The 14,796-nt window shown below is 48.0% G+C and overlaps 1 protein-coding gene across 1 annotated transcript in view; it reads right to left on the bottom strand.

Moving 5' to 3' along the window:
- Window positions 1–8,613: 8,613 nt before the first annotated feature.
- The window catches only part of LOC101620503 (antigen WC1.1-like), an 80,505-nt gene continuing 74,322 nt past the window's right edge, over window positions 8,614–14,796 (bottom strand). Inside the window, 7 exon segments of the mRNA XM_012732331.1 lie at window positions 8,614–8,753; window positions 9,719–9,862; window positions 10,226–10,318; window positions 10,712–10,834; window positions 12,195–12,509; window positions 13,459–13,806; window positions 13,862–13,936. Of these exon segments, the coding sequence (XP_012587785.1) occupies window positions 8,614–8,753; window positions 9,719–9,862; window positions 10,226–10,318; window positions 10,712–10,834; window positions 12,195–12,509; window positions 13,459–13,806; window positions 13,862–13,936 (1,238 nt within the window).

The raw sequence follows: 14,796 nt of genomic DNA, 5'->3' as shown, positions 1-14,796 counted from the left end.
ATGTTCTCCTTTTTAGTATAGTGAATTTAACCTAGCAATGATCACAACAAATGTTACAGTTTAAAGCTCATGTTTGAGAAATTTTGAAATTGAACATAACCAAATAAAATTTACATCACAAACATTACCACATTGGGTGGGCTGTGGGGACACTTGAGCTGTCTATTGCTGTCCACATTTTTAGGTTAACTGTATTTTTGTGAGTCCGTTCTCACCTGTGCTCCCTGGGGTCCTGACACCAGTGGAAGTTCTTGCTGATGGGAACCTTGTCTCTCTTCAGGACCTAGCAGGGAAATGCAATCTCTGGTTCATCTGGGGACTTCATTGGGCCATGGAAGAATTAGGTGAACCCCAAAATGAAAGCAGGGTGAGGACCACCTTTCTGGAGATGGCTGACTGCAGAAGGAAGCAGGTGGGAGAGCCCAGTGTGGGAAGAGCTGGATGTGGAAAACCAGGATGGGGGCTGGGGTTCATTTATGTGCGAGGAGGAACACAGGAGCTTGGGTTCATTCCTGAGCAGCCCACTGGGTCAGAACCGGTACTGCAAGGGGACCCAGGAAGCCCACGGACACAAGGAAGTCTGGTCACTGCTGTACACCGAGCACTCTGAGGAGAGAAGTCAGCGAGAATGAGGTAGAAACACGCAACTGCCCACCCTCAGGAGCCTGGGCCTGCAGCTCTGTGCTCAGGCCACCCCCAGGCCGCTGGGAAGGTGGCTGCTGCCTCACTCGCTCATCTGAGACCTGGACTCCGCCTACAGGTACGTGACAAGCACCCTGTCTCCCACAGAGCCCCGGGGGGGTGGGGAGGGGAATACTGTCTGCAGCGAGGGACACCCAGTCAAAGGGACCCTGACACTGAATGTTTGGTAGAGCTGCTCTAGCATTTTCTCCTGAAGAAGGCAGAGAAGGCAGAGTTCAGCCAGATCTGTGCTTCCACTCTGCATTTAATGAATGAGGAAAGGGGAGAGAGGAGCAGAGCTTTTGTATGCATAAATAAATAAAATATATCTTTAAAAAAAAGGTTGTGGGGGGAGAGGATGTCCTTAACAAGCTCCACAAATAAGTTTTATGGAGTCCGGCCTCCCTGGTGGTGCAAGGGGTTAAGGTGCAACACTGCAAAACTGTTAGCTGCCACTGCAGCAAGAGTTCAATCCCCGTCCAGGGAGCTGACCCACGTGGTGCAGCAGACCTCTCCTGTCTCACCCCCTGCTCCCCACTGCGGTGTATTTCAGTCAATCTGCCTGTTCTGCTCCCCAATCTGTGTGTGGCAAATCCTCTCACCCCCTGCATCTCTGACCCACAGTTCTTGTACATATAAATAAAATAAGTCTTTGAAAAAAAAAAAAAGTTTTGTGGACCCCACCCCTACCCCAGACCAAAGATATCCAAGCCACTACAAATCCCATAATGTCATCACCACCCAAGTGGGGCCTACTGGGAACTGAGGGTGGAGGTAAGCAGCCAGGCTTCGTGGGTAACCACACACGTGGGCCTTGGGGGGTCCTGGTTCTTTGCCAGCTTTCCAGCATGTTATTGGGCTCCAGCTCAGTGGAGCTGGTAGGATGCATTGCCAAATTCTCTCTCTTTCTCCCTGAGTTATTCATTTCTTCACTTCCCCTTGTTGTAAATAAACTGTGTGCCTGCAGCTGGGTCTCATTGTGAGTCCTTTTAAGCACACGGGTGAGGACCTGCAGTCAGACTAGGTCATTTCCATTGGGGTTGCCTAGAACAATCCCAATGCTTGTAAAATAGTTTGGCATTTTCCTCCAAATTTTAAATAATACCATCTGCTTCAGCGTGTCCACACCTTGACATATAATCCAAAGAAAACAGGTGTTCAAGCTAAATTGTGTACACAAGTATTTACAGCAGCTCTGCTCATCATAGCCCAAGGTAGAAATTGTGCAAAGGTCTATCCATGGATCAGTGGATAAGCACCATGTGGTGGATCTCTAAACTCCAGTATCTTCTTGCCCTTTAAGAACACTGGTGCAGCAGCTGTGGACAGCACCTCAGCCTCGCTCCAAAACTAAGCATCCAACTAACACAGCAATTCCACTTCAAGAATATACCCAAAAGGATCAAAAGCAGCGGCCCAAACAGATTAGCGACACACCCACATTCACGGCAGCGTGCTTCACCATCCATCAGTATCTAGAAATGCTAGAGTCCATGGGATGAACAAATGTGAAGTCAAAATGTGGTACAGAAAGTATTACTTTTGGGGGAAATGCCAAACTATTTTACAATGTCATATTCACTCTTAAACAAGGGAGGAAGTTCTGATACTTACTACAACTTATAGGAAATTTAGAATCATTATAAAAAGTGCAATAAACTTCATATACAAAAGGACACATATATCCAAAGCAGTCAAATTCGGAAACAGAAGTCAAAATGTGGTTGCCAGAAGATAAGGGTCGAAAGAGGCTGGAGAGTTGGTGATCAACGGGGATTTGGAGGGGAGGAGAGAAAAGGCTCTGGAGAGCGGTGATGCCCAGCTCACCCCTCCACACACTTCTTTTTTTTTAAAGATTTATTTATTCATACAGAACTGGGGTACAGGCCAGAGATGCGGAGGGTGAGAGGATTCACCAGAGACAAAGTGGGGAGCAGAACAGGCAGATCGACAAAGTACACTGCTGAGAGGAGCAGCGGGCGGGTCAGGAGAGGTCTGCCACGCCATGTGGTCACCTCCGGGGCAGGCGGGGATCGAACTCATGCGGAAGTGGCTTAAGCTTCTTAGTGCTGTGCTTTAACCCGCTGCACCACCAGGGAGGGCCCTCCTCCACACACTTCTAACCAAATGACCCCTCAGCCAGGCAGCCATGAGCCTCCTGAGAGGCTGGGCCGGGAAATGTGGTCTAGCCACATAATGAACAATATTCAGCCATGAGGGAAGACAAAATACTACCACTGGCAACAAAAGGAATTTGAGGGATTCCTGTGTACTAAAGCAAGTGTGAATGACAAAGATGAGTGTTGGCTGTTTACATAGCAGGTGAGGAAACAGTAAAATCCTTATAAACTCTGCTGGACCCTAAGAAGCATGGAGGCTGCTGAGGGCAAGAGGGGAGAGAGGGAGGAAGGGCCAAAGGGAAAATGTCAGATCCTAACAGGTATTATGAAGGAAAGTTCTGGAAAATAGGCTGAGGTTACAGAGATGCTGTTGCAGAGTGATGGAGGGGGGGGGTCTCTGCTTGAAGAGGAATTATTTGACAATGACCTGAATGAAGTGCCACAGTAGGCGCTTCTAGCTGAGAGAACCTCAAGTGCAAACGCCCTGACATTGAAAATGTCTGTTATATTGAGCAAAGTTCATAAGGTCAATGTGTATGTTGGGGGAGGGGTGGAATTAAAGCTTAATACTGGCCTGTGTGTGTGATGGCCATATGCTAATCTGCCATAAAAAAAAATGACTTCATTTTTCTTGGTTTAACACCACCTAAGAAGTCAGCTCTAAGTGGGGAAACAACTGTTTGGCAGCCATGCAGGGAAGTGATGGAGGTGGCAATAATAAATTAATTAATTAAAATTGCATGGAAAGAATCAAACAGAAAAGAACACCCACATTGCCGGCATTAACCCACCATGGTTGTGAAAATGAGTAACAGTCTTAGGAACAGGTTCAAAAGAGAAGAGGCCTCCCTGGTGGTGCAGGGATTAAAATCTCAGCACTTCAAGGCTGAGTTCAGATCCCCGCATGATTTCAGTCCCCAGCCAGGGAGCTGACCCACAGGGCGCAGCAGACCTCTCCTGTCTCACCCACCGCTCCCTCCGCAGTGTGTTTCAGCAGACTGGCCTATTCTGCTCCCCACTGTCTCCGGTGAATTCTCCCATTCCCTGCACCTCTGGACTGTACCCCAGTTCTTGTATGTGGAAGAAAGAATATAAAGCCCAAAGGAGGCATCACAAGGCTAACTCACACAAGGAACTGCAGGTACAAGGAATTAACATAGGGATTGACCCGCTATTGAAACAAAGCAGGGACTGCTGAAGGCTGCATCTAGAGCACAGACCCAAAAGGTGAAAGACAAGGACACGGAAATGAGCCCATTGTAGAATCTCTGGTCCCTTTCAAATCCTGCGGCATAGCCATCCAAAATCAACAAATCCAGGCTCACCAGGAGTGAGCCCCTCCCACAGGGAAGTCTCAGAGTAGTCATCACTGGCGGGGCAGCAGTCCTCTGTCCACCTTGTGCCAGTGCAGGTGCTTCTTTCCACCCGCTCTGCCCCTCCGCATGGCAGCAGCCTCCTACCTACCTGTGACCTGCGCCTGCCAGAACCCGTCTGCACTGACCTCCCTCAGCAGAGGCCACTCTCAAGGCCGCCCGCCTGTGACCATGAAGGCCGCTCTTCCTGCCTGCTTGTGCCCATGCAAGTATCCTTTACTCCTCTGTCCTTTTCCTAGTAACCTGCTCTTATTAAATATAACTAACGTGTCTGTCTCGTGGAGAAGCTCGCCCGGGGAACCCAATGCTGAAAGGGGAGCCCTGGTGAAACTTTTCCTAGGACTCCAAAAAAAAAAAAATCAACAACATATGCATAAATAAATCTTTAAAAAGAGAGAGAGAATTTGTACTGCTAGTAAAGTTTCCTGTGACTAGAACTAGCTGGAAAGTAAGTTACTTTTCAAATCCCTCTCCAGAAAAACAGACAAGACACTGAAATCGGTTAGGGATACAAGGCCAGACCAGATCCAATCCATCCAATGTCGTGGGTATGACTGTCTTTGTACATGTCCCCACGTTACTGAGCCATTGTGGGAAGATTCTATTAGTAGACAGTATGTGTTGGGTGTTGCAGATGACCCAGGCTGTGGTAGAAGGAGTTTTTAAAATTCCAACTTTCTCCATCACTCCACAAAGAATAAATAACACTAAAAATCTGGTAAGATAATTCTAGTAAAGTTCAAAACACAAAATCAATATCCAAAACAAAGTCGTCTTTCTGTGCCCTAACGACCCATCAGAGACAATAGGAAAACAACAGCATTTGCAATTGCATCAAAAAGACCAAAATAGGGCCTCCCTGGCTCAAGGGGTTGAGTCAGCTCTATCAAGAGCTGAAAACACAACTAAATGAAAAAATACACTATGTGCTTATGATTGCAGTAATTAATATTACTGAAAGGTGCAGACTTCCCAAAGCATAATACATATTCAACTGATCAAAACTTCAATGCCAGTTTTCACCCAATCGGGAGTAACCGTCCTGAAAGGTGTGGGGGCACAGAGGACCCGGAACTGACAAAAACCAAAAAACCAGCACTCTGGAGAGTGACGCTGCTCCCAGACTTCAGACTGTTAACTGCACAGAAAGTCTCAACTTGAAGTTAAGGATTTGAACCTAGGAAGCAATGTGAAAGATTTTATTCCAGAAAAACCAGAGTTTGGATTTAGTTTCTATGGATAGGAAAAGTGTACATTGCCTTTAGGAATGCAATTATTCTGGAGGGGGGGGTGGGTGGTGGGGGGGTGCAGACTTCGGACCTGTCCAGTCCCAGGCATGTGCTGACCTGGACGGTTAACGCCCGCGGAGAGGCCCAGCTGAGCGCCCTGGGTCAGATCTTCCCCACCTGCCTCCGGGGTCCACAGTGGGGGTGACACCGGCTTCCCCTTCGGGGCAGACGCCCCCGACAGAACAGGGGAGCTGCTCAGATCGGGCGTTGCCCTCCTGCCTCACCTGGGGCCAGGACCGGGGACGTCAGCCCCAGAATACGTTACCCCCGGCCCCCAAACGCTACGGTCCATCCACGCGAGAAACACACGGGCCAGCGGGCAGAGCAGCGCAGGAGCCAGAGGGCCGCCAGGTGCCGTCCATTTGGCCCAAGGCGCCAGGGCAGAGCGCGCAGGAGCCTCTTCGGTCAGTGGAGGCAGGACACGGAGGGGTCACGCTCAGGAATGAACCCGGACCCAACAGTGAGCCAGGCCCAACAGTGAGCCCCCCAAAGCCCCCTTGTTGTCTGCAGGCCGCCTTCCCGCACGGGGCCTCGAAGGGCCCCCTCCGCCGTCAGCCACCCACAGGGAGATGTCACCTCCCCCTCCTTTGGCTCACCTCCTCCTTTAGCGCGCCAAGGAGCGCCCCAGATCAAAGCGCTGATGGTGCCTCCTGCCCGCTGGGTCCACAAGCGCCCAGGCTCGCCCCACCGAGCCCGCTTAAACCCGAGGAAGTCGGAGGCGGCGGTGGGCTGCCGGCTGCGCGGTCCCAGCCGCGGCACCAGCGGACCCCGAGGGCTCGAGTGGGCGTGGCCGGACCGCCCCGCCCACCCCGGGGCCACGCCCACCCGGCAGTCCGGTCCGCTGCAGCCTGTCACTTTGGAAATTCAAACTCAAGTGGAGGTAAATACCCGGCATCTTCTCTAAAACCAGTGCCAAGGGCAACCCGGGAATTCCACTAACAAGGCAAAACGGTCTTCTTGGATTGAAAAGCTCGCTCGGGGTCACTTAACAACGATCGCCAAAGACGCAACACACCGGGTGTTGGTCTGGGGTAACAGAATGGGTGTGCGGATTCGCTCCTCCACTGCACTTGCCTCCCGCCTGGGGTTCTGACCGCTCCGCCCTCCCCCCACTTCCCATCATTTTGCTCCCAGGGGCCGCAGCACCCTTCCTCGCCACTAAGCGGCGCCCTCTGTTGTTTCTCTGAGCTTAGCCTCGGCCCTTTCTGCCACTCTCCCGTCGTTTATTTATTTGTCTGTCCTCTGGTTGTTTCCTCTGCTTTACGCAGATACTGTAATTCACTCAGCCATTCCCTAGGGCTTTCGTTCAGATTATTTACAATTACTTACCACTATAAATAAATGAGTATCCTCTCTCCTTCATTACTGTAGGTCTTTCCTTAGGCCTATGATAAGAGAGAAGTCTCCATAATTAACACCCTGAGCTTCACAGGTGTTGTTTAGAATATAGATGCATGCAGCCTTATGACCTTGGAAAGTCTTCACACACACACACATACACACAAGTGAAACCTCAGTGGAAATACCCATATACTGAACTCTTGCTTCCTTTAGGTGCTGAAAATTTCACAATTTCCTAGAAAAGTATAAACAACTGAAATCTTGCCCTAACTGAACATTCCAAACACCCAAGTGAATATTCCAAAATATCACACGCCTCCTCCAGGAAACCCAAAATCGAGAGTCAAAGTGAATGGGTTGGGTCAGGCAGCAGGGAAATGGTTTATGGAAAATTAATGACAAAAATCTACTCCCTGCAAAGCCCCTTTACTTTTGAATTATTCACCAACATCCCCAATCTCTCCTCCTTCCAAACTGCAATTCCCAGTTTTCATAAATCTTGACAGTCTCCAGCCCTTTCATCCCTTTCCACTAATAGCTCTTTTCCATTACCTTCACTGACTATATTTAAATACTCACAACTTGCCATTAGAAACCATTTTTTAAAGATTTATTTATTTATGCATACAAGAACTGGGGTACAGGCTAGAGATGTGGGGGGTGAGAGGATTCACCAGAGACAGAGTGGAGAGCAGAACAGGCAGATCTACGAAGTACACTGCTGAGGGGAGCAGTGGGCGGGTCATGACAGATCTGCTGTGCCATGAGAGTCACCTCCCTTGCCAGGGAATGAACTCATCCTGCAGTGGCTGTGGACAGCTTCCTAGTGCTGCACTCTAACCCATAGCACCACCAGGGAGAGCCCTAAAAACCATTTTTAAGCAGATGCATTTCCACTGAACTCTTCCCACTCCCAGCCATTCTCACCTAGTTTCTAGAATCCTATCAACAGAGCAAGGTGGGTGTGGGGCTGAGGGGGGCAAGCAGACAAGCCAAGCAGTATAATTCTCCTGCTTAGAAACGACTTCTGGTTCATTATTCACTACCACAACATTTCAAAATTTAGTTAGTTTGAGGCCATTACAGTGAATGTTTACAGCATTCTAACTTCTGAATACTTCACCAAGATTTTACTATCTTTGTAAAATAACTGCTTTTGGAAATAAGATATGCATTACCAAGAATGCCTATTAAATGGTAGAAAATTTTTCTGAAATGCACAGCCTATAGGTACAGTTCTTTGTCAAAATCTCCCTCAGAACTACCTTAAATAAAAATTCGGGTAATGCTAAACTATAGAGATACAAAGCCCTGAGCTGAGTCCGTGAAGCAGCGGGTTCACGTGGAGCTCAGCTTCTCTTAGCTTCTCTCAGCTTCTCTCTTCAGCCTCCTTAGCTGTCTCCTTACAGTCACTTTAGGGATCAGCAGTATGAAGCTAGTCAGCTTTTCCTAAACACACAAGACTCTTTTGGAGGCAGAAACAAAGTTAGAGTCTAAGTGAGAGTACCACCTGGAACATTCATAAATCTGGGCAATGTAAACCTTGAGTGGCTTGAGGGAGGGGGAAAAAGACAAGGCACTCACTTATTTGAAGAAAAGTGTGGTAGAGGATCAACTCTAAGACTCAGTGGAATGAAACTTACTACATTAGCACAAATCAAAAAATAGTTTATTCAGAATGTTTGATTTTGAATAATTTCTATATACACATACAGGTCAGCACTTATATCAGAATGCAAGCAATTAGAGTATCTGTGGCCTCATTTCAGTTTTAGTAAAACATCATGGAAATAGCAAAGAGGATGCTATTCATTCAATATCGTCATATATAGGGTCCTCTTCCTCCCCAGGGAGCAGACAGGACCTGCCTCCTCCTTTCTCAGGATCAGCTGCTCCCCTAGTGACCTGCAGAGAAGAGTCTAACACGGTGAAAAGAAGTTTGATTAGAGCTGTGGCAAGGGGACAGAAAGTGAGTCACAGGACACGTAAGTGTCGTGAGAAAGCATCCCTGGAGACCCCACAATTGCAGGGGGCTAAGACTATTTCATAGCACATATATCAATGACTGTATCTGAGAAAACCTATCAGGATCAAGTCCTTGTGTTTCTCTGGGTCACCAATGGTCTGTGGCCACACAGAGTGGTCTGTGAAGACCTGTGTCCTGGTCACCCAGTCAGCAAGGAGATGACCCATGAACAGGGAGAATCATAAAAAAGAAAGTGAGAAGGTCTCCTTTCACAATTGCCAGGTCCGAGTTTCCACAGATAAGGAGCGAGGAGAGCAGAGCCAGAGAAGCTCAGCTCTTCCTGACAGTCTACCTGCCGAAGGTGGCCTTGACATGTGTATCCGTCCAGCACAGTCATCCCCTCCCACAATCCCTTGGGCTTCTTTCCTGAAAATGATTGTCTTCATTTGCCTGCTGAAATGTCTTGAGCAGAACAGCTTGTGACTGTTAGAATTTCGGAATCTAGAATCTACAACAGAACTTATTTTTTAAGTCCCCATATATCACAGATGTTGTATATATTAGTGCTAAAATATTGAATCAACAAAATGTCACAAATTCCATAAATACAATGTCTCATTAATTCTCTAACTGCCTTTCATGAAGACAACATAAAAATGTTACCAGAACAGTAGTTCCATTTTTCAGAATTGGTAAAAATGCTCAATTAATCTACCTCTCATAATGCATCACATTAAAATAATGTTATGAAAAAACACAAATACCAACATCACAGCTGTTTCCTCCCTGGCACCTGCCAGCATTAAGGAAAGGAAATAGTTGAAGTGATTCTGTCAATATATCACATCACACAAATTTTGAATATATAGGATGAGAAACCTGGGAGAGCTCCAAAATCGCCCTTTCTTGGATAGAAGCAAGAGATCGGAGATGAACCTCCTCTCTCACCTGTTTGAGTGACCGCCCCATTCTCCTCCTGTAAGTTGACTTCCTCTTCTCTCACTCCTGATGCAGGAGGAGCCTTAGGCATTTGCACAGCTGTAACATCATCATAATACTCTTCTGGGGCACTTGGTGTCTGAGCTGAGGGATCTAAGGATGAACAGGAGGTGAACAAGTGACATCACAGTAAATGGATGGGGTATGTAAGGTCTAAATACCTGTTGACACAAGAGTCTGATGGCTTCTAAATAGAGGAACCATTTACTCTACATTTAAGGGGTCCTTTTACAGGCCATGTATTTCATTGTGAGATGCATAAGTCAGAAAAATTACCCACATAATTTAGAGGCACGCTGGGATCATGTAGAGAGAAGTCCTGGAGCCCCTGTGAGATCTGGAAGGTCGATGCCTTGCGAGCTGGGAGAAGCGGGCATGGGGACCTGAGGACGCTAGGCTCACGGCCAAAGGGTGGCTGAAACCAAAGGCCCCAGGAGGGCTAGGAAGGACACACACCTGCACTGCCCAGCGGATCCTTCCTCGGTGATGCAAGATTTTCAATGTCCTCGTACAAAGCATCATCAACAGCAGCTTCAAAACTGTGTACAACTGAGCAAACCACCAGCAGGTCAGAAGGACCAATGTGAGACACCCCTGAACCAACTGGCTAATCCTTCACACTCCCAGTGCTCGCACATGGATGTAAGCCCTACTGGGTGCCAGGACCCCTTTATCTCCCTTACCTCCAGCATTTTGTCTGTCCCTTCTGCCCCCACTGACCCCAGGCCTTCTCTCTCAGCTTCCCTAAAAGGCCATGGCCTATGCATTCTACCCCAATCCTGGGGGCCTCTGTTATTCAGCCCTCACAGGCTAAAGGGCCAGGTAGTGTTTGCCAACTAATGGGGTAAGAACAGAGACTTTGCCCACTTGTACCCTTGCTATTCCTGACCCCCTTTCTGCCTCTAAACCCTGTTCCAGGCTCCCCAGGGCCCAACTGCTCACCTCTGTGCTCCGCTCTCCATCGGTACAGCCAAGTCCCCAGGATGATGAGGACCAGAAAGAAAAGGTACCCAAGGGTGAGGCAGAGGATCCCAGGCAGGGAGGAGGTCCAAAGCAGGTTGGCCCCTAGGAGAGCAAGGTTGAGAGGGTTTAGAGAAAGCTAAGAGCAAAAGGGCCCTTCCCTTCTGCCAGCATTTCCAGAGGGCACAGACAGTGAAGTTCCAACCTCAGATAGGTGACTGACTGGGGTGTTGGTGGACAATCAGTGCAGTGGGAAGTACAAAATAATATCTATGGTTTGTGGCAATAAAATAAAGGATATTAAAGAAAATAGAAAGTCCAGGATTATAGAAATAGCTAATAGTCAACACTCCACTTACACTTTTTTTAAAGATGTATTTATTTATGCACACAGAACTGGGGTACAGGCCAGAGGCTCAGGTGCGGTGAGAGGATTCACCAGAGACAGAGTGGGGAGCAGAACAGGCAGATCGACAAAGTACACTGCTGAGGGGAACAGCGGGGGGTCAGGAGAGGTCTGCCGCACCATGTGGGTCACTTCCGGGGCAGGGATCGAACTCATGTGGAAATGGCTTTAGCTTCTTAGTGCTGTGCTTTAACCCGCTGCGCCACCAGGGAGGGCCATCCACTTATACTTTTAAAGGAAAGTTTATATAACAGATCAACCAAGAAGCCTCAGATTCTGATCTATCATGATGATCTGTCATTCATCAGTGACAGCCAAGAGGCTAAACAAATTCCTCTTACCAGAAGTGTTTCCTTGGACTCTGCCCACGAGAGGTCTCTGCCCTGCTCTGCCTTCCAGGTTCCCCTGCATTGCTACCCACCCTCCTCCTCTTGCCATGTCAGCATTTTCTCAGGACCCAGGATTTACACTGACCTAAATAAGCTTTTCACTTCTTCATTTAAAGCACTCTCACTCACCCTTCATCTCCATCAGTTACAGCCACATGCACACACTTCCACAGACTTCCCAGTCCTCATAACATGTAACATCTGCCTAATCAGAATTTACAGCTGGGATTTTATGTTCTATGAAGGCAGCCATTCTACTTCTCTGTCTTCTGGCCTGGATATCTTATTCTACCAGATATGATTTACTCTCTGCCAGCAGACTGACTAGGAGTCTGACTAGCACAGATGCATTTTGATGCAAAAAATCCAGGAGCATAAGAGACACAGAGCACAGGACTTGGCCCTTACTCACTTTCAAGGTGTTCAGCATAGTACTTAGCGAGTCCTCATTAATTAGCCATTCTTTATAAGTCCATCAGAGGTTCAATGTAATCATCCTGGTATTTTTCACATAAACTGCTGTCAGCACAAACAGCAGTGGAACATGCAGATTAAATACTTACCAAACTTTGTCTTAAAGACTCAAGGTAAACTCATAATCTAAATTTGAAAATATAAAACAGCAATAGCAACAGCACATGGGGTGGAGACAGACACACATGGCAGTCACCTGCACACGTGATAGAAGCTTCCTCTCTTGCAGAGCACGAACTGTATTTCCAAGGGTCAGAAGGACACTGCCAGAGAGAGGTATCCATCTTGCGACACTGGATTCCGTCTACCCACCGGGGTCTAGAACCTTCCCTAACAGCAACCGAAGAGTTGAGGGTCCCGCTGTCCCCACAGCCAAGCTGTCTGCAGATCACGGACAAGGTCATGGCGTCCATGGGGCTGTTGCACACACTGCCCCAGGTCCCGTTGTAGAAGACTTCCAGCCACCCGGCACAATTCTGGTCCTCGTTCACCAGCTTGAGGGCCAGGAACTCTGAAAGGGAAAGGGGGAGACGGGGCACCATGAGCACCCCACTCAGCACTCTGGTCCATCATCGGGGAAATAAGGCTAGATGCTGCTTCCTGACAAAACTACAGAATATGAAAAAGGGGGTGTGGTGAATGTGGTGGGGCAGAATAAAGCCCCGCCCCCAAAGATGTGGGCATCCTGATCCTTGGAACATGAGTATTACCACCTTATATGTGATGCCTTGTATGGAAAAGAGATTGTACAGGTGTGATTTAAGGACTCTGGAAAGATATCCTGAACCTGGATCAGTAATAAGCAACCAGGTGAGTTAAGTGTAATCACACATTAGATCCATTATCTTTGAAAAAACAATGCCATTTCTGGAATTTTTTCTAGAGAGAGGTGACTGCGGAAGAATGGTTATAGAGGTATAACACAGCTGGTCTGAAATTAAGGAAGTGAGCTCTGAGCCAAGGAGTGCAGAGTATTTCTAGAAGCTTGAAAGAACAAGAAGCCAATTGCTATGCAGGACCTTAGAAGTGACACAGCCCTGCTCACGTGCTGATTTTACTCAGGTGGGTGGGGCTAGACTTCAAACCTACAAAATCATAATACAATAAATATAACTTGCTTTAAACTATGAATTATGTGGTAATTTGTTACAACAGCAAATGGGCCCTGTACTGTGATGGTTAGGATTCTATTATTATAGGTAACTGAAGAATGAGCCCCACTTGGATGGAGAAACTGTAGGTTGTGGCATCCCCAGGAGATGACCAGATCCTCAGCTGTCAAAGGACGGTTAAAGCACAGCACTATGAAGCTATCACAGCCACTGCAGCACACCTAGTCTTCACATGTGCTAGAGTCAGACGCTCCAGAGGAAGCTTCCTTCCCCTCTGCCCTTTTACATTCTGTCCTCAGAGCTCTTCCCCCACAGCCCTCCAACGCGTGAACAATGTGTGGCACAGACCTGAGCAGATGACCCCGGCATCCTCCCTGTGCCTGCAGTGATCATGGCGCCCCCAGCCCCGGGAAGGGCACTTCCACATGTGGGACTCCTTTCCTGTGCACTGCATCCCGTCCAGCCAGATTGGCCCTGATCCCTCCCCGAAGTGAGCTGTGGCATTGAGGGCCTCTCCACAGGCCAGCTGTCTGCACACCACGTGGGCATCACGCAGGTCCCAGCCGTCATCACACACGGTGCCCCAGGAGCCCTGGTGCAGGATCTCCACTCTGCCGGCGCAGGGATGGCCTCCGCCCACCAGGCGGAGCTGTGGGCTGTCTGAGAAGAGAGGGTCAGGTCAATGGGGCCTTTAAGCTACAAGGAGACTTTTCTGGTTCTGGAGACTCCTCACCTAAGCAGTTGGCCACACCTTCCTCTGAGGCTGCAGAGCCTGCTGGTGAAGACAGGGAGTGGGTGCACAGGGGCAGCCCCTGGGTCTGGTTTCCTGCAGAGCAGTGAGGTCAGAGGGTGAGTGTGGTCCAGGTTTAGAAAACGGAAATAGGGCCCTCCCTGGTGGTGTAACTGGTTAAAGCACAGCACTATGAAGCTATCACAGCCACTGCAGCACGAGTTCAATCCCCAGCCAGGGAGCTGACCCACATGGAGTGGCAGACCTCTCCTGACCCACCCACTGCCCCCATTAGTAGTGCATTTCAGTATATCGGCCTGTTCTGCTCCCTACTATGTCTCTGGTGAATCCTGGCCTGTACCCCAGTTCTGTATGCAGAAATAAATCTTTACAAAAAAAAACTGAAATAAACTGCATGAAAACCTCATGGAGGGGGCTGAGATGAATGATGTAGCAAAAAAATATAAAGATAGATCACTATCTTGTACCACACACAAAAGCCAACTTGAAGTGGACTAAAGAACTAGACATAAGACCCGAAACCATCAAATATCTGGAAGAAAAGGTGGGTGAAACACTGTACAACCTCAATAACATCTTTAAAGATACATCACCCAAAGCAAGAGTGAAGGAAAGGATAAACAGCTGGGACTACATCAAGTTAAAAAGCTTCTGTACAGCAAAAGAGACATTACACAAGAGATTGGGAGAAAAATTTTGTACACAATAATAATAATAAAGGACTGATCACAAAGATATACAAAGAACTGATGAAATTCAACAACAAAAAAGTGAACAATGCCATCAAAAAATGGGCAGAAGAGCTAAAAAGACACTTCTCCAAAGAGGAAATGCAGACGGCCAACAGGCATTTGAAAAAATGTTCAACATCACTTAAAACCACAATGGGATACCACCTCACCCAAGTGAGAATGGCACATCTTCAAACAACTAGC

This window comes from Condylura cristata, unplaced genomic scaffold (assembly GCF_000260355.1).
Source record: "Condylura cristata isolate star-nosed mole 26May11 unplaced genomic scaffold, ConCri1.0 scaffold00034, whole genome shotgun sequence".
Classification (NCBI taxonomy): Eukaryota; Metazoa; Chordata; class Mammalia; order Eulipotyphla; family Talpidae; genus Condylura; species Condylura cristata.
The sequence above is the reverse complement of the archived record's forward strand: the minus strand, read 5'-3'. Positions and strand labels throughout refer to the sequence as shown.